Raw genomic sequence first — 20,761 nt, 5'->3', positions numbered from 1 at the left:
TGAGATGAAAAATTCAACAAACCCTCATTTCTCTTTTAAATAACGTTCAATTTCCTTTTACTATGTTGCCAAATCGGTCTTATATTCAAGTTTCACAAGTTTCCATCACAAAACTAGCTCTGCAGAAGACAGAAATGCCTCTGTCAGGGCCAAATTTGAAATACATCTCGTCGGAGATGAAAAATTCAACAAACCCCCATTTCTCTTTCATATAACGTTCTATTCTCTTTTACTATGTTGCCAAATCGGTCTTATATTCAAGTTTCACAAGTTTCCATCACAAAACTAGCTCTGCAGAAGACAGAAATGCCTCTGTCAGGGCCAAATTTGAAATACACCTCGTCCGAGATGAAAAATTCAACAAATTCAATTTTTGTTTTATCTTACATCGCTGTATGCCTCAAATTAATTCTATATTCTTTCTAATGTTGCTTACCGTAGTTCGCAGTTGTTCAAAATTATATAACGTACAGTAATTAAATAAAAAATCAGTATTTGTTTTAGTGTGTGTTATTTTATACAGTTAAGTTAGTGTGTGGTCAGCTTTACTAATAAATAATCAACTAAAACGTAAATTTATTCAAAAAAAAAAATAATTTTCGCTAAAATTTCAACGAATTAATCATTTTTTGTTTAAAAATTTCTTTTATTCTCCCCAGGTTCCCCGTTAGACCCCGACAAAACCATGCCATACCATTTTTATAGAAAAAAATAAGAAAAAAAAAAACATTCACAAAGAAATCGAAAATGTTAATCAATCTAGTGAAAACAGTGGCGTGTTTCTATTTGTGCTTATCGATAACGACGTCAGACGCGTATTACAAAACTAGCGACCGGACTTTTTTAAAAAAACCGCCCCCGTCGAATAACCGCGACAATTACAACAAACAATCCAGATATACTAAATTCGATAAGGTCATGTCGCGTATCAACAAATTAAATTACGACGAAGACCAACCCGACGACGGCGTATACAGAATCAGACATAAAGGTTGGACCGGCAAAAAGATCTTTTCGACCACCCCCGGTACTACCACCGAAATGGATCTGTTCGAAACTTACGGAGAAATGGAAAACGAAGACGAATTCGACGATTACGATACCAATTTGGTGAGTAGACAATTTTTTTTACACTAAAAAGATTTAAGATACAAGATACTTTTCGGATTAACCTCGTACGTGATATTATTGGTCGAAAAAATGGTTCCTCGAAACGAAATCAACGTAAAAAATCACCCGCGTTTCGTTTGAAACGAACCAAACGGTTTTTTTGGCGAGCTTTTGATCAGCATTAAGCAATTGGGCACCTACCTTGCACACGATTTTTTCATATATATAAAATTTTACGTCAAATTTCGTTTCTGGTTTAGTTGACGTGGTAATTTATGACGCGGTGCTTTTTCAGGATGATATTCACGTAACTTTTCAACGGTTTCTTTGAATACTTATGGATACTTAAAAAAAAAAATTATATTTCCTCACGTAATTGGGTTCCGTGGGTTTTTGGCTTTATATAGAAAGACAAGGCTCGAATAAAAACCGTGATTTATACGAGGGTTTCGAAAAAAATACCAAGTCGTAGTTGTTTGAGAAAAAAATCCACGAAAATCGGATTTCCAGGACAACTATACATTTGATACATGGATTTTTCGTACAAAAATGCATATACTTTAATTATAAATGTGTATTTTCAACTATTATATCGAAAAATTCGGAAATTTGAAAAAAAAATAGACGTACTTGTATAAAAAATTCTATATTTCAAAAACCGCTCGAGATATCGATTTATTTTTCATATAAATCAATTGAGAAAACATCTCTCTAATTAATTATTCATATTGGATCAATTAAGTTCCATATTCGTGAGAAATATACAGGGTGAAAGTTGAAGTAACTTTTTTTTTAAATAAAACTATATAGTATGTATAATAGTGAAAAGGCAACGTTGTAATACAAAAAAAATGAGAAGAGGAAAGTCGAAACCAACATATAAAATAATACAACAGCCCTTTTCGTCATATACAAAGCGAGTTAAAAACATAAAGTTAAAATTTTTGAAACAAATATTCAAATTTCCATTGAGACCCCTTTCTTTTGAAATTAAAAAAGAAATTGGTTTCTAAATTCTGCTAAATACCTTTGAAAAGAGTTTTTTTGATACAATGAGTTCGAAAAATATATCAATTATTCGAAAAATCCACGAAAATTAAATTAGATGTTTTTTACTAATCCTGTATATCTTTGGATACGTCCATATGCAATATAATCATGTAGAAATTGTTTATTTTCCCTCAACATTTTAAATTTATTCATTTAACGCTAAATTATAACTAATTATACTTTAAAAAACACTCTAAATACTAATTAACCCTCGTATAATTATGAAATAACTTCTTCGAATTTCATTATTTTACGTGACGACAAAAAGAAACTGTAAACTATGAACGTAACTGTATTCGCATGTCTAATTTGACTGTAAATAAATATGAAGAAAATTAGAAAACAATCAACACCTGCGACGCATAATTATTTGTTTCTAAAAAGTAACTACTCACTACCTTTCCTTCTATACCCATACCAATGATCATTATCGACAATTTAATAGCTTTGTTTTTTGTTTACCATCTCAAAATTACTTGTTGTTGACCCCTATATTTGGCAACGTCGTAACTATGATAACCAAGAAACGTTTGTAATTTTTCCGTTCCCCTCGTAAATTTTTTTTGGATGCGCGGCATACTTTACTTGAATAGTAACAGCTGCTGCTTCAGATATAATTATTTTTGGACGTTAAATTATAAATTCGTAACTATACTTTCGCGGATCACTTGAATGCAATCGAACGAAAATAGATTTAGAAAATTTCTTCGAATACATTATTGTATATATTAAATATATTTATAAATTTGGCATGGTGTCTATTAGATTTTATCTTTATGGAAACCTTCCAATGAATAATTCCTTATTACAAATATGTTTCTTTCTAAAATTAAAAATAAAATGTAAACAAAGCAATTAGGAGACGAAGTAACATAACCTAGAATAGCGATCTACTGATTTATTTGTATCGTTCTTAGTTAACATATTTAATTCGATTCTCATATATTCCTAAATTATATGTCTAATAATGAATTATATAATTCGTTTATTAAATATTCAATCGACATTCTTATATATTAAAATTAAATAAAAGTGAATGTTGGAACATTAATAAAATAATTAGCATCTGTCATACGTCACTGTTCGCTATCAACGGGAGCTGATGGCCTCAATTGTGAAAGAGACCAGTCACCATTTTGTTCTTATTCGGAATCGATTTTATTATGACAATTCGATTCGGTTTATTTATATTTCTATGTATCTAAATTTTGTGTTTGGAAAATTGACTACAGATATAAATAAATTTCTTGAAATTATTAAATCGATAAGTATATTTTTACTTTAAATCACAAACCGTTTTTTGATTAAAAATTTGTTACGTATCTATTCGTAATCGATTCTTATTCCCACCCACAAACAAAACCATAAACTTTCATCAGTGTTGCCAATTGTCGATACATAATATTTTTTATCATTATTTACTCTAAACAAAAAATTCTCCTAGAAACTAACCGTTTTTTGTTCGAATGAGATTCCAGCTATTTTAACATATTACGTAATATTACGTGAAATTTTACTTTATTGAACAAATGTTGTGTTCTCGGTATTTTTAAACGAATATAGTCCAGTGAATGTAGTCAATTATTTTGTTGAAACATGAAAATTTCAATATTAATATGATGTGTATTAAAATTATTAATAATTTTTTTTAAATTGTGGCATTAAAATAAAGTGATTTTTGTTCCAAATTCGTAACTAAATGTTTTAAATCGAATGTGGAATTGTTTCACGTAATATTCACTTTATTGACCGTTCTATAAGTAAATTTATATTTATACACTTCGGAATTTGTCTGACTTATTTCAAATTTGAGAGATGGCCATTTATATGAGGCGGAAAAAAAAAGTTGTTCTAAATAAATTTACGAAATGTAGTTCTAGTTCAGTGACGTTGAAAATTTAATAGAAATATTCATTTGGGGCATGTTTACATCGGGATGTTATAGAAATTTATTAACAATAAGATTAGGGGTTATCGATTTGGCGACATACTATTAATAATTATTAACGATTCATTAATATTTATTTATATAATCACTCGAAATGTTTTATGCAGCATATTTATCTCGAAAAACCCACTGCCACGTTATAAAACAGTTCAAAGATCAATTAGAAATTTTCAAATCGATATTTCTTAATCGAAACTTAAACAATTCTCATTTTAATAAACATATAACTAAAGTTAAATAAAAACGGGGTGGAAAATAATTATTATTCTTTGTACCAAAAATATAGAAAGGTAGGATCTTACGTAGACTCGACTTTTTGATTGCCCACTTGTTTTTTCCAAATTTTAGAGCATCCCTCGTATTCCCCGTTTCATTAAAATCTGTTTACTGCGCTCCTAACGATTGGAGGTCTTTCAAAATGTATAAATTATAAGTCTAAATGTCAAATAGATTTAAATCCACCCCAAAAATATTAAATCAATATTCCAAAATATCGTGTCCGTATTTTGTAGACACCCTGTATTATAATTCCTTCTCAATTACAATAAAATCATACTTATTTTTAGATTATTAATGAATAATTGTTCTAGTTAATATATTTCCCTTCTTTAATAAAAGATAACAGCTGTTTATATATTAAATAAACTCGCTTTCTAAGAATTACTTTGCATCGTTTGATTTCGTTGTAAACGCGACAACATTGTATTGTTACATTTATAATAAGCGAGAAGAATTGATTTATATCGATTTCGTTAACGATATTTTTACTTCGTGTTTGTTCGGAAATAAAAAAGAAGAAGAAAAAGACGTCTGGTGAAGTATCCCAAACAAATCATATAGAAAAACAAATAGTCGTGGGTAATTGTTATTTATAGCCGAATCCGAGAAGATTAGGACGGAAAACGATGTTCAAATAAATCAAAACAACATATTTTCGAAACATTAAATAATGTTTTGTTTATAAATAACTTTTACCAGTTTGATGGCAATTTCTTCAGTTCAAATAAACGGTTAGAAAATTTCGTCGGATTCTCGGCTTGTAATTAAAACGGAAAAAAGTTTTTATAGTTTTTAAATATTTAGACAATGTATCGTTAACGGTACGATCACAAAGGGTAAGATCACGGCCGTTTCTTTTAAATAAATAACATGAAATTTACGGAAAAATCGTTAAAATTGTAAATTAAAAGACAGTGGCGGAACGCGGTAGGTTTTTCTTTTGTGATATTAATATTAAAATAATTCAACCACGTTGACAGATTGTCCTCACTAAACTGAAGTTAGCTACGGAAATCAGAGCTACGAGGGTTGTATGAAAAATTCCCGATCAAACAAAGATACCAGACATTTTATTCGTCTTTATTTATTTTAAATACTTCTCTGATGAAAATTTCTCGTATGTAAGTGAAACTTTGAGGTTAGGAAACAGAAAAATGTCAAATCAACTTGAGATAATAATACTTGAAAAAATATCAAAGTTTCATTAGATTTCTTTTGTTATAAATGTTTCGGAGTATACAGGGGGTGGATGATAATTCGATTTCGTATATAAATTTATTTCAAAAATTAATTTCCACAAACTTTTAAGTGATTTTTACCTTATTTTGTATGTATTTGATGATTATTCGATAAAGAAATGTTGAATAAAAAAAAATTGATGTGGATTTAACTATTAAATACCCCGTATAATGCTTTCACGATGCTTCCATAAAAATCTATTACGAATACTGACAAAACTGGCTAACGGTTCGATTTTAAAATTAATTAGCCTGTCACCGATAATCTTGTTTTGATAAAAAATAATTAATTAGTCTGGTGTAGGGACACGTCATTAAAAACAACGAAAAAATAATTTCTACAGAGCGAAAAACAAATTTTTATTTATTTATCGATAGGGGAGCAGGGTATCATCCCCCCAGGGGACTAAAACAAAAAGCGATTAGTGTCGATTTGATTTATTTACACGAAAAATATTTTTAACGATGTAAACTACTGGAAAGTCTCGTTTAAAATAAAATGTCTTCGTCGTTTAATGATATTTTTAAGGTTTTAACAGTCCGCTGTCTGTGGGTAGTCTAAAATAACAAATTAAAACATCAACACAGTGAGTAAGTTATGAGGAATGTCAAGATGTGACCGGAGCGGCCGATTCGGCGATTTGCATCGCCTTTAATCAAAACAGACCTTCCTCTTTAGTTCGGATTCAATGTACAACGACCCATCAAGACGATTATGATGCACTCGTCTTTAATTGGCAGATGAAACTACACTCAGAAAAATAAAACGGAACGATCTGAAAATTTATGGATTTATCTAAAAAGTTCTAAAACGATTTAGAATGTTCTACAAAGTTCTAGAAACTCCCCGAATGATATGGAAGGTTCCGAAATGAACGCAATTCATTATGAACGATTTAGAATGTTCTACAAAGTTCTAGAAACTCCCCGAATGATATGGAAGGTTCCGAAATGAACGCAATTCATTATGAACGATTTAGAATGTTCTACAAAGTTCTAGAAACTCCCCGAATGATATGGAAGGTTCCGAAATGAACGCAATTCATTATGAACGATTCAGAATGTTCTAGAAAGTTCTAGAAACTCCCCGAATGATATGGAAGGTTCCGAAATGAACGCAATTCATTATGAACGATTCAGAATGTTCTGGAAAGTTCTAGAAACTCCCCGAATGATATGGAAGGTTCCGAAATGAACGCAATTCATTATGAACGATTTAGAATGTTCTACAAAGTTCTAGAAACTCCCCGAATGATATGGAAGGTTCCGAAATGAACGCAATTCATTATGAACGATTTAGAATGTTCTACAAAGTTCTAGAAACTCCCCGAATGATATGGAAGGTTCCGAAATGAACGCAATTCATTATGAACGATTCAGAATGTTCTACAATGTTCTAGAAACTCCCCGAATGATATAGAAAGTACCAAAAGCGATTTATAATGTTGTAAAAATTTCTAGAAAGATCTGGAAAATATCAAAATGTATACTAGTATTATTATTATTGATTTAAAACAACCAAATCGAAAAGATGTACATCTAAATATTCTAGACCTATAATTTTTGAAATCGATAAATGTTTTAAAAGAAATAACTAATTCTAAATCGACGCAATTCACGATTATTTCTCAGACGATTAATATTCAGCTCTGAAATATATAAGAGTTAGTACACTTCGGTGTTGTAAGTTTGCCACAATCCCACAACGAAAATATTTGTTAACCAAATTTTGTTGTGACCTTGATATAGGACGAAATACTAATTAAAGATGGCAGTGTTGCCGGCTCTGGCTCCTCTAGTTTCCTGTTATCTGAAAATATGTAGTCGTTGTCGTATTTTTCGACTGTACCTCGTGAAATACTAGCAGGACGATTGTGTTACGAATCGGGTGTGTTGGAAGATAAATTTAAAGAAGACAAATCGATTTGCACGGTGCATAATTTAGTAGAAGAAATGAATTATTTATATAGATCTATGGGAATGCGGGTTTTGCAGACCATCTGTCTTTTAACCGCAGACCTCGCCTTTATGATATCATCGAAATGGACGTTTATAGATAGAAAAAAATACGCAACCGCAATTCAAAGTTCAAAGGTCGAAACAATATTTTTTTTATTACAAAGTTATAAAAAAGAAGAAAAAATGCGATTTTTGCAATAAATTATTTAATAATAATGAGAAAAACACTTCTTGATACATAGTTTTATAAAAAATTTTGCTTTCGTCTATTTGTCAAAATTAAGTAATTTTAAATCATCACAGATTGGCCTACTTTATTAGTCCAGTCTAAAAAACTGCAAAATCGAGTTTTTGTCGGATATGCTTGAAATTATGTGGAAAATTGTGTACAAAACTGCGGATAAAATAAAAATGTTCTTAACCACCGGTAAGGGGGTGAAAAAAAAATAAAAACTACCCCAAAATACGATTTTTTCGGTGAAATTTCGAAAATATCGAAAAAAGTTTCAAATAAAAATTGTGAAGCATAAAATTTTAGGCCTACATCATCTAGAGCACTAAAATGCCTCCATCCCCAGGGCGGTTCAGAGTACTAAATCAAAGAAAATTTAAAAAAAAAATTGTAAATTGTAGAAAAAAAAAATTTTTTCATATTTTCTATCAAAATTGAAGGGGTAACAACTCGATATTTCAATTAAAACAAGTAGAAATCCAATATCACAATTAAAAAAATCGTTTCCCTTCTTAAATGTTTAATACAAGGGATGAAAAGTTTAATTTTCATATTTTTTTAGTATTCTGAACGTCCTAGAGGTAAAAGGGTACGTTTTAGGGGCTTAAAATTTTATGTTCCACAACTTTTTTCGATATCTTTCGAAATTTAACCAAAAAATCGTGTTTTAAGGGTAGTTTTTAATTTTTTTCACCCCCTTCCCTATCCACAGTTTTGTACGAATTTTCCCTACTATAATTTCTGCCAAAACGAACCCGATTTCGTAGTCTCATTGACTGGACTATATAAGATTTTTCAAAAATAATAAATAATATGGCGTAAACTACCCCAAAATACGATTTTTTCGGTGAAATATCAAAAATATCGAAAAAAGTTTCAAATAAAAGTTGTAAAGTATAAAATGCCTCCACCCCCAGGGCGGTTTAGAGTACTAAAACAAAGAAAATTTAAAAAAAAAATTGTAAATTGTAGAAAAAAAAATAAGTTTTCATATTTTCTATCAAAATTGAAGGGGTAACAACTCGATATTTCAATTAAAACAAGTAGAAATCCAATATCACAATTAAAAAAATCGTTTCCCTTCCTAAATTTTTTATACAAGGGATGAAAAGTTTAATTTTCATATTTTTTTAGTATTCTGAACGTCCTAGAGGTAAAAGGGTACGTTTTAGGGGCTTAAAATTTTATGTTCCACAACTTTTTTCGATATCTTTCGAAATTTAACCAAAAAATCGTGTTTTAGGGGTAGTTTTTAATTTTTTTCACCCCCTTCCCTATCCACAGTTTTGTACGAATTTTCCCTACTATAATTTCTGCCAAAACGAACCCGATTTCGTAGTTTTATTGACTGGACTATAAAAGATTTTTTAAAAATAATAAATAATATGGCGTAAACTACCCCAAAATACGATTTTTTCGGTGAAATATCAAAAATATCGAAAAAAGTTTCAAATAAAAGTTGTAAAGTATAAAATGCCTCCACCCCCAGGGCGGTTCAAAGTACTAAAACAAAGAAAATTTTAAAAAAAAATTGTAAATTGTAGAAAAAAAAATAAGTTTTCATATTTTCTATCAAAATTGAAGGGGTAACAACTCGATATTTCAATTAAAACAAGTAGAAATCCAATATCACAATTAAAAAAATCGTTTCCCTTCCTAAATGTTTAATACAAGGGATGAAAAGTTTAATTTTCATATTTTTTTAGTATTCTGAACGTCCTAGAGGAACTTTTTTCGATATCTTTCGAAATTTAACCAAAAAATCGTGTTTTAAGGGTAGTTTTTAATTTTTTTCACCCCCTTCCCTATCCACAGTTTTGTACGAATTTTCCCTACTATAATTTCTGCCAAAACGAACCCGATTTCGTAGTCTCATTGACTGGACTATATAAGATTTTTCAAAAATAATAAATAATATGGCGTAAACTACCCCAAAATACGATTTTTTCGGTGAAATATCAAAAATATCGAAAAAAGTTTCAAATAAAAGTTGTAAAGTATAAAATGCCTCCACCCCCAGGGCGGTTCAGAGTACTAAAACAAAGAAAATTTTAAAAAAAAATTGTAAATTGTAGAAAAAAAAATAAGTTTTCATATTTTCTATCAAAATTGAAGGGGTAACAACTCGATATTTCAATTAAAACAAGTAGAAATCCAATATCACAATTAAAAAAATCGTTTCCCTTCCTAAATTTTTTATACAAGGGATGAAAAGTTTAATTTTCATATTTTTTTAGTATTCTGAACGTCCTAGAGGTAAAAGGGTACGTTTTAGGGGCTTAAAATTTTATGTTCCACAACTTTTTTCGATATCTTTCGAAATTTAACCAAAAAATCGTGTTTTAGGGGTAGTTTTTAATTTTTTTCACCCCCTTCCCTATCCACAGTTTTGTACGAATTTTCCCTACTATAATTTCTGCCAAAACGAACCCGATTTCGTAGTTTTATTGACTGGACTATAAAAGATTTTTTAAAAATAATAAATAATATGGCGTAAACTACCCCAAAATACGATTTTTTCGGTGAAATATCAAAAATATCGAAAAAAGTTTCAAATAAAAGTTGTAAAGTATAAAATGCCTCCACCCCCAGGGCGGTTCAGAGTACTAAAACAAAGAAAATTTTAAAAAAAAATTGTAAATTGTAGAAAAAAAAATTTTTTTCATATTTTCTATCAAAATTGAAGGGGTAACAACTCGATATTTCAATTAAAACAAGTAGAAATCCAATATCACAATTAAAAAAATCGTTTCCCTTCCTAAATTTTTTATACAAGGGATGAAAAGTTTAATTTTCATATTTTTTTAGTATTCTGAACGTCCTAGAGGTAAAAGGGTACGTTTTAGGGGCTTAAAATTTTATGTTCCACAACTTTTTTCGATATCTTTCGAAATTTAACCAAAAAATCGTGTTTTAGGGGTAGTTTTTAATTTTTTTCACCCCCTTCCCTATCCACAGTTTTGTACGAATTTTCCCTACTATAATTTCTGCCAAAACGAACCCGATTTCGTAGTTTTATTGACTGGACTATAAAAGATTTTTTAAAAATAATAAATAATATGGCGTAAACTACCCCAAAATACGATTTTTTCGGTGAAATATCAAAAATATCGAAAAAAGTTTCAAATAAAAGTTGTAAAGTATAAAATGCCTCCACCCCCAGGGCGGTTCAAAGTACTAAAACAAAGAAAATTTTAAAAAAAAATTGTAAATTGTAGAAAAAAAAATAAGTTTTCATATTTTCTATCAAAATTGAAGGGGTAACAACTCGATATTTCAATTAAAACAAGTAGAAATCCAATATCACAATTAAAAAAATCGTTTCCCTTCCTAAATGTTTAATACAAGGGATGAAAAGTTTAATTTTCATATTTTTTTAGTATTCTGAACGTCCTAGAGGAACTTTTTTCGATATCTTTCGAAATTTAACCAAAAAATCGTGTTTTAAGGGTAGTTTTTAATTTTTTTCACCCCCTTCCCTATCCACAGTTTTGTACGAATTTTCCCTACTATAATTTCTGCCAAAACGAACCCGATTTCGTAGTCTCATTGACTGGACTATATAAGATTTTTCAAAAATAATAAATAATATGGCGTAAACTACCCCAAAATACGATTTTTTCGGTGAAATATCAAAAATATCGAAAAAAGTTTCAAATAAAAGTTGTAAAGTATAAAATGCCTCCACCCCCAGGGCGGTTCAGAGTACTAAAACAAAGAAAATTTTAAAAAAAAATTGTAAATTGTAGAAAAAAAAATAAGTTTTCATATTTTCTATCAAAATTGAAGGGGTAACAACTCGATATTTCAATTAAAACAAGTAGAAATCCAATATCACAATTAAAAAAATCGTTTCCCTTCCTAAATGTTTAATACAAGGGATGAAAAGTTTAATTTTCATATTTTTTTAGTATTCTGAACGTCCTAGAGGTAAAAGGGTACGTTTTAGGGGCTTAAAATTTTATGTTCCACAACTTTTTTCGATATCTTTCGAAATTTAACCAAAAAATCGTGTTTTAAGGGTAGTTTTTAATTTTTTTCACCCCCTTCCCTATCCACAGTTTTGTACGAATTTTCCCTACTATAATTTCTGCCAAAACGAACCCGATTTCGTAGTTTTATTGACTGGACTATAAAAGATTTTTTAAAATAAATAATATGGCGTAGACATACGCGTTTCATATTTTTATTTCGTGCTTCTTTTCGGAAACAATACGGATTACGTGGTACTTAATAACACAGTCGACGGTTCGAGTTGCGTCAACAAAAAGTAAACACCAAGTCGTCTCTCCCGTGTATAGACGAGTTTTATCTTCGTAAATCCAAAAACAAACGAGAACATTTAATTATTCAACGAAAATTTCCCAAAGGAAATGTAAATTTATTTTGTCACACGAGAATACGCGCGTCCAAACAAACGCGGAACGCAACCAATAACAATTAAAAATTTTAACGTATGTGTGTCGACTGTAATAATTTATTACAATTTATTTAATATATTACGCAATTTCCGCGACAGGTTCGAACCGCCGCGTTTTACGTTTTCTCTAGGAAAACATAGAAATATATAAACACCGTATGCACCTCGTATAAAAAACGTTAAAAATAATTTGAAATAACGAAAGATATTTCCACCTACGTGAATAAAAATTGTATTGTTGCAACATAAATCCTTTCTACCAACACGACGTCGTCGTCTTCAAAGTGACCTTGAAAATGTATGAACGCTTGTACGTACAACACCATCGCAGTTTCGCACAATGCAAACTGGTTTTATAATATTTCTACTATTCCGAAGTCTTGTTCCATATTTTTCTTCCGGTTATCGTAGTCGACATATCACACTAGACGATGGCACTTTAAGTACGACGAAAAGAAGAAAGATAAAAAAAGAAGAAGAAGAAGAAGAACCCGTATAACTTGATTTTACGTATTATATAACGATGTACGGTAATTTCATTGAAATTAAAAATTATATACAAGAAAAAACGGTGGTTTGAAAAAAATTTTTTTTCGTCCGTTATATTTAATAAAAAGTAACCGTTTTAAATTTTTTGTCAATCTCTAATTAACGTTCGGTTCGATATTGAAATGATTTAATCTTGGTTATACTTAGAAGAAAAAGTTAATTGACGTTCGATTTTTTGTCCTAATTAAAATTTCATATTTGAAAACTTGAAAATGTTATTATTCAACGTTAAATGAAACAGTAGTTAATTTTTAATTAGAAAATTTATGACTCCATTGCATTTATTCATAAAGTTGCATTATAACCTTTCGTGTATAGTAGTATCACGTGATAAAAAGGTGGTGTCTTGATTTTAAATGGAGGTGGTGCACCCACAACTGCAACCACACACAAAAATGTTTTTAGGAAGACATCTATGTGGTTCTTTATAACCTAATTTCAGAAAACTCAACTACAAAACAGTGTTTTCATAGACAAACGTCAGTTTTTTCTTGGGAAAAGACATTCCTCGAAGAAAAATTACAGTTTGTCTTAAAAAAAGCCAGTTTTCATAGACAAATGAGAGTTTGTTTTTTAGAAAAGACATTACTCGAAAAAAATGACAGTTTGTCTTAAAAAAAGAGCATGTTTTCATAGACAAACGACAGTTATTGCTTAGGAAAGACATTCCTCCAACAAAAATTACAGTTTGTCTTTAAAAAAAGCCAGTTTTCATAGACAAATGACATGTTGTTTTTTGGAAAAGACATCTCTCGAAAAAAAAATGACAGTTTCTTTTGATTAGAGCCAAATTTCATAGACAAATAACGGCTTGTTTTGGAGAAAACACATTCTTCGTAGAAAAATGACAGTTTCTTTTGAATAGAGCCAAATTTCATAGACAAATAACGGCTTGTTTTGGAGAAAACACATTCTTCGTAGAAAAATGACAGTTTCTTTTGATTAGAGCCAAATTTCATAGACAAATAACAGCTTGTTTTGGAGAAAACACATTCTTCGTAGAAAAATGACAGTTTCTTTTGATTTGAGCCAAATTTCATAGACAAATAACGGCTTGTTTTGGAGAAAACACATTCTTCGTAGAAAAATGACAGTTTCTTTTGATTAGAGCCAAATTTCATAGACAAATAACGGCTTGTTTTGGAGAAAACACATTCTTCGTAGAAAAATGACAGTTTCTTTTGATTAGAGCCAAATTTCATAGACAAATAACGGCTTGTTTTGGAGAAAACACATTCTTCGTAGAAAAATGACAGTTTCTTTTGATTAGAGCCAAATTTCATAGACAAATAACGGCTTGTTTTGGAGAAAACACATTCTTCGTAGAAAAATGACAGTTTCTTTTGATTAGAGCCAAATTTCATAGACAAATAACGGCTTGTTTTGGAGAAAACACATTCTTCGTAGAAAAATGACAGTTTCTTTTGATTAGAGCCAAATTTCATAGACAAATAACGGCTTGTATTGGAGAAAACCCATTCTTCGTAGAAAAATAACAGTTTCTTTTGAAAAAAGAGCATGTTTTCATAGACAAATGACAGTTATTGCTTAGGAAAGACAATCCTCCAACAAAAATTACAGTTTGTCTTAAAAAAAGCCAGTTTTCATAGACAAATGACAGTTTGTTTTTTAGAAAATGACAGTTCTCAAAGATAAATACCACTTTTTTTCAGAAAAGTCGTTTCTCATAGATAAATGACAGATTGATTCTTGGAGAAGACAGTTGTCAATAATAAATGACAGTTTCTTTTCAAAACAACTATTTTTCATAGACAAATGACGGTTTATTTTATGAAGAAGACGATCTCAAAGATATTAAATATTATATAACAATTTATGAAAAAAAAAGCATTCCTAAGATTTCACACCCACCCTATAGTTCTAATCGTAACCGTAATTTTAAAAGAGTTCACTTCAGAGTATAAGTAACTTATTGCCGCACCTCGTATAATTTACAATCTATTAAATAGTAGCGCGCAGCTGCATATTTCAAAAAAAAAATTGTAGCCGATTCTCCGTAACCCAAAGAAATGTCTACAAAAACAATATGTGGAATCGTAATCACTTTTTGTGTTAATAAACTTGAAATGGGAACTCACAATCACTTTCGATTGGTAAAAAGAAATAATCAACTCAATTTTGTATTTACATAGAAAAGTAACTATTTTATTGCTATATTGACCGAGATGTTTTGTTATGTCTTTGAATGGCTATTTATTTAATTGTTAATGTGGCAATCGAACTTTCGACATTTTATTTACTTTTACGTTCTTCTTTAATTACTTGACAGAAAATCTACATTCATACGGTTATACAACCACTTTTAATTGCAAAGTTAAAACTATCATTATTAACTGTTTTTATTATAAATATAAAAAAAAAACAGTTATCCATATTTCGTTGTATAAAAAACATTTCGTATACTGATTACAACAATAAAATGTAAAATGTGTATATTTATGTTGACAAACCCGAACAAACTTTTTTATCTCTTCTTTTTTACACGGTGCGGTCAACGTGATGGAATTGCTGTGTTGCCGGCTTGTGTTAAATATCTCGACGATAAACGTAATATCATTTTACCACCTTTTTTTTTTTATAAATCACTTTGAGATAGGTAAAAATGAACGGATACTAAATATTAACAATATAAATGTGAAAGTCGTCACTTGACGTTAATATTTGATTTAACTATCACTTTTCATTTGAAGTAGGTACTAAGTAAAAGTTTTTAAAATCAATAAGTAATTTATTAAATAACGGTACTTATTTTCACTTAATATTTCTATACATATTTCGATGCTTTTATATTTATTTCTATGGTTTTTTCATATTTTGTAATCAACCTCGTAGGTTACCTACGTTTTTCTATGGGTTTTTATGTGTATCAATAAACTTTTATATATATCGATGGTTTTTTTTAAGTACTTAAAAATTTCAATACAATTCTATGGTTTCGAATGACATTTGATAAATTTCCTACATATTTCTATGGTTTCCATACTTCACGTACTTCAATAAATTTCATCAATGTATTCCGGATATATCTATTCTTCTAAGGAAAAAGTTTTTTGGCCTTTTTACATCAAGTTAAGCTGCTAAAATTGATATTTATTCAATAGGATAAACGATTTCTGAGAATGGGACGTAACAACCACATGTTGTGGTTAACTATGGAAACCATTTTGTATATCTTTCGGATTAAATAAGAAAAAAAAACGTGTGAATAACGATTTTTTTTGTAGTATAATTTTTTCATTGGCACGTATCTTACTGACTTAATCCCACAATCTTAATATATTTTCTTTTGAATATGAATAAAATAAATTTACGAGGGATTTAAGTTTTTTTTTGTGTACGATTTCGTATTTGTGTTTTTATGCTTATATTTGAAGGTTTCGGTGTGAGACTCGATAAAAAATTTAGCTACTGACCATTCTTTCTACGAATATATGTGAAAAAAAACCATAACGACCGAGATCGTTCACATTCCGAGTCGGATCGTTTGGTTTTGTGAAATGATCTTTTGTACTTCGATACGTATATTAAGATAAATTTAGATTTTATCGTCGCACAACATAAAATTGAACCTTCAACTTTCAAATATAATACCGCTGTAATGCAAAATCTTCTTTTCTATATCTATATGTTTGATTACGTCATTTCCAGACCACACGTCACTTAATAGGAATTTCTTTTATAATAATTAATTTAACCGATTCAATTCAAATATTATTAAGATTTCAGAGCCACAAAAATTTCAAGTTCAAAAGTAAATTCACGTTAATCTTCTAAATACTCGGTGTTCGAATTGAGTCCGACATTTTTAAACATAATCAATTCTTCTTTTTTATAAAAACCATCCTCTCTTGAAACGATATGCCGCGCAGTTGCCAAGCTTATTTCATATACTGTATTCTACTTACTATTTACTTCAAAATGATTCCGACTTTTTATATGGACAATTATTATATATTTTTATAGGATGATGACGATGACGAACTAGATTACGATGATGACGATGATGATTCTAAAGAAGAACGCGAATTCTTTTATTCGCTCGATGAAGATATCCAAGCGGAAGAGCCGAGTACGTCGCCTCCGAAGACATTCTCGAAATTAACCGAATACAAATGGAACCATTTCGGTACAAAAGAAAAAGTAGAAGAATCAATGCGGAAACAGTTGAATTTGAATCCGTCAAGGGAACGTGAGTAATTACAGTAAAAAAAAAAAAAATTATCCATTAAAGTTATTTTTTCAATAAATATTTTTATATATGGCAACACTGTCTATTTCTAACGGTCATTGATATTTGTGCTAAAAACTTCACATTGTTATACATAACCTCAACTAAAATATTTTATATATCGAATTAGAAGAAGAAAATACTTTCACTCTATATAAAATTTATGAGAATTAACCAAAATTCCAATTTGATTAATAAAAAAAATATAATGATCAAGATAAATGACTAATTACACGGGGTCAATTATCGTGGTAGCCCCTGTATATTAAGATTACAGTACAGCTGTGTGTATGTGATTTCTTTAATAAACTTTAATAACCGTGTGTATTTGTTGTTGTTTCCCCTCGCAAAGCTCCCATAAACCAAAGATGCAATTGAAATTTATTTAGTCAATTTAAATGATCGATCTCAATATATAACCCAACACAAATATTCTATTCATCGCGTTGAAAACAAAACGAAAATGTATGCGGGGTCGTTTCAGTCTCCATTTTACTTCAATCGCGCCATTCACGAATGATAGTCGATATTTGTCGAATAATATTACAGGGGCGTACAAGGTATAATAAATTTTTTTTAATATCGTTTCAGAATTGAACGTGAACGCCGTAATCGAACATTATAAACGCGTCAATCAACAATCGAAATGTTCGACGCCGTTACCTAGAGTGATCTCTGTTCAACAGGAGCATCCGAATCCATCGAAAAGTTACATACCGGCTTGCACCGTTCTACACCGATGCGCAGACGATTCCGGTTGTTGTAAAAGACACACTAGATGTCAGTACAAAACTAGAAATTTGGTCTCCCTTTATTTTTATGTAAGTATAGCGTGTTGCCTAACTGCTTAGGTTTTTTATTTTTAAATCTATATGCGTAATGTATTGTGTACGTATCGGAATATGAAACGATTGCGTCGTAACCTAGAAAAGGAACAGAAATATTTATATAATAAGTCGCTGAATGTATGAAATTGTATATTCCTCTGTACCACATTAATTAAAATTAAAAAACGATGTACGACTGTTGCAAAATGCAAAACAAGATTTCAGAATAATGATCTTACTTTTGCCAACTGCAATCTCTATAAACACTTCCTAGAACTATTAATAAGTGAAACAACAGGGACGGACTCGCGTCTTGACTCGTTAAAAAATTAATTTCAAAATAATAAATGCAATTTATTTATTTTAAGTTTTGTTTGTTTAGTTTTTTTATTTGAATTTTTAGGCTAAAGTGATCGGAAATGACCATAGCACAGTAGAAAGACTTGATTTTTACAATCACACCGAATGTGAGTGTAAGGAAACAGAAGACATTCCTTATAAAATCGATTCTGGGAAAAGTTTCGATTTGGAAACGCAACAAGATATCGATAATAGTACCAGGTGCGTTTCATAGATCTATGACTGTGGAATTTGTTGTGTTGTTAAATTATATTCTTCTTTTTTAGTTGTAGTTGTCCGAAACCTTATAAACCTGTTATTAAGTCACACAAATGCGCATGCGATTGTGACGAAAATGACGAAGACTGTATTACACTTAAAAGGGGAAACGAACATTTCAGTATGACCAATAGAATGTGAGTATACTTCTTATGAAATGATAGAAATCTGTAAATACTTGGAAAACCGTATAAAAATGTCGAATTCGTAAAAAAAAATCATAGAAATATTTTGAAAACCATCGAAATTCGTTTAAATACATAGAAATACTGAAAAAAATGAATAGGTAAAAAAATCATAATAGAGTAAAAAAAATCATAGAAATATATAACAAAATAGTGATCGGAATACCAAAGAAAAACTTAGTTAACAAATAGCAAAACATAAAAAGTAATAAAACTGTGTTCAAAATGAATAAAATATGAGAAAAACCATAGAAATATGTAAAACCATTTTCGAAATTCATTAAAACCCATAAAAATAGTGGAAAACCATCGAAATACACAAAAAATTAGAAAAAAACGAATCAAACCCATAAAATACAGTGCAAAACTAAAGGAATACCCAAAAAGTCATTGAAATACGTAAATAACCATAGAAAAACATAAGATACCCAGAAAATGACGTAGAAAATAATAGAAATGTTTAAAAAATTATCGAAATTCGTTCAAATCCGTAGATATATTGAAAAAAAACATCCTAATAGATAAAAAATCATAATAGAGTGAAAAAAATCATAGAAATACGTAAAACCATTTATTAAAACCCATAAAAATAGTGGAAAACCATCGAAATACACAAAAAATTAGAAAAAAACGAATCAAACCCATAAAATACAGTGCAAAACTAAAGGAATACCCAAAAAGTCATTGAAATACGTAAATAACCATAGAAAAACATAAGATACCCAGAAAATGACGTAGAAAATAATAGAAATGTTTAAAAAATTATCGAAATTCGTTCAAATCCGTAGATATATTGAAAAAAAAACATCCTAATAGATAAAAAATCATAATAGAGTGAAAAAAATCATAGAAATACGTAAAACCATTTATTAAAACCCATAAAAATAGTGGAAAACCATCGAAATACACAAAAAATTAGAAAAAAACGAATCAAACCCATAAAATACAGTGCAAAACTAAAGGAATACCCAAAAAGTCATTGAAATACGTAAATAACCATAGAAAAACATAAGATACCCAGAAAATGACGTAGAAAATAATAGAAATGTTTAAAAAATTATCGAAATTAACGTAGGAAATTCAAGATGCCATAGAAAATCGATAAAATAATAGATACGAATTAAGAATTAAATGATAGTTTTCAATATAATTTGAAATATATAATATCAATTATTATTTTTGACTTTTTTTGCCGTATAGATGCATTCAAGACAACCTGTGCGGGATGCCGAGCTGCGAATACGGAGCTTACATGATCAGCGAAGGCAAATGCCCAACAAAACAAGACAAACTAGAAGAATTTAGAAAAATCCGGATTCACAAATAAGATCGTCAATAAATTGTCGTCGATAGACTGGACGTAAACTGAAAATTTTCATAACAGTTTTAAGTAAATATAATTTTAGCAATTTATTATTTATATTTTATCGAAAAGACAATGTTTTACCTCATTATTAATTCTCTTATCAAAATTATACGATATTTTAATAAATATATTCGAATTTATCATTAAACAGGCATTTAACTTAAGCAATTAAAATACCAGTGATATTTCTGTGACTCCATTTATATTTATTACATTACCTTCAATCATATTTCAAAGACGTTAATTATATTCTATAATAAATCATATAATACTTAAATACATATTCAATTACCAATAAGACAAGTTTTATTGTCTTTGAATTATCCATATAGATACGTATGTAGGTGCTAAATTTCAATAAATGTACATATATACCACAATTTTTGTTTTTATTTACTTCCCAAACCTTAAAAAAATTGAACGTTTATAAGGATTTTACCTCACGATAACCGGCAACAGTGTTTCTCAACCAATAATAGGAATGTTGACGTCACCCGCCGCCATTGTTAGCGCAGGTCAGGGATCACTTTCCAAACAAAGTTTTAATTACGTTGACGAGACGATCGTATATATGTTTGGTGATTTGTTATTTTTTTCGTATTTTCTTTGATGAATTTTGCCATTTTCTCATACAAAACATCTCACATACGAAGATGGATTCTAAAATAGTAGTCTGAGTAGGGGTGATGATGTCATAATCAACGCCATATTGTATTGGTGAAAAAAGTGAC

The 20,761-nt window shown here is 29.6% G+C and overlaps 1 protein-coding gene across 1 annotated transcript in view; it reads left to right on the top strand.

The window, feature by feature from the left end:
• The window catches only part of LOC130902670 (uncharacterized), a 34,742-nt gene extending 14,332 nt beyond the window's left edge, over positions 1-20,410 (top strand). Inside the window, exons 2-7 of the mRNA XM_057814923.1 lie at positions 660-1,110; positions 16,770-16,995; positions 17,626-17,855; positions 18,265-18,422; positions 18,488-18,616; positions 19,865-20,410. Coding sequence (XP_057670906.1) covers positions 748-1,110; positions 16,770-16,995; positions 17,626-17,855; positions 18,265-18,422; positions 18,488-18,616; positions 19,865-19,991 — 1,233 coding nt within the window. The 5' untranslated portion in view covers positions 660-747 and the 3' untranslated portion in view covers positions 19,992-20,410. The remainder of the gene's footprint in view (positions 1-659; positions 1,111-16,769; positions 16,996-17,625; positions 17,856-18,264; positions 18,423-18,487; positions 18,617-19,864) is intronic.
• The last annotated feature ends 351 nt before the right edge of the window (positions 20,411-20,761 follow it).

The sequence above is a fragment of the Diorhabda carinulata genome, chromosome X (assembly GCF_026250575.1).
Source record: "Diorhabda carinulata isolate Delta chromosome X, icDioCari1.1, whole genome shotgun sequence".
NCBI classification, from domain to species: Eukaryota; Metazoa; Arthropoda; class Insecta; order Coleoptera; family Chrysomelidae; genus Diorhabda; species Diorhabda carinulata.
Note: the sequence above shows the minus strand (reverse complement) of the source record. Positions and strands in the feature narration are given on the sequence as shown.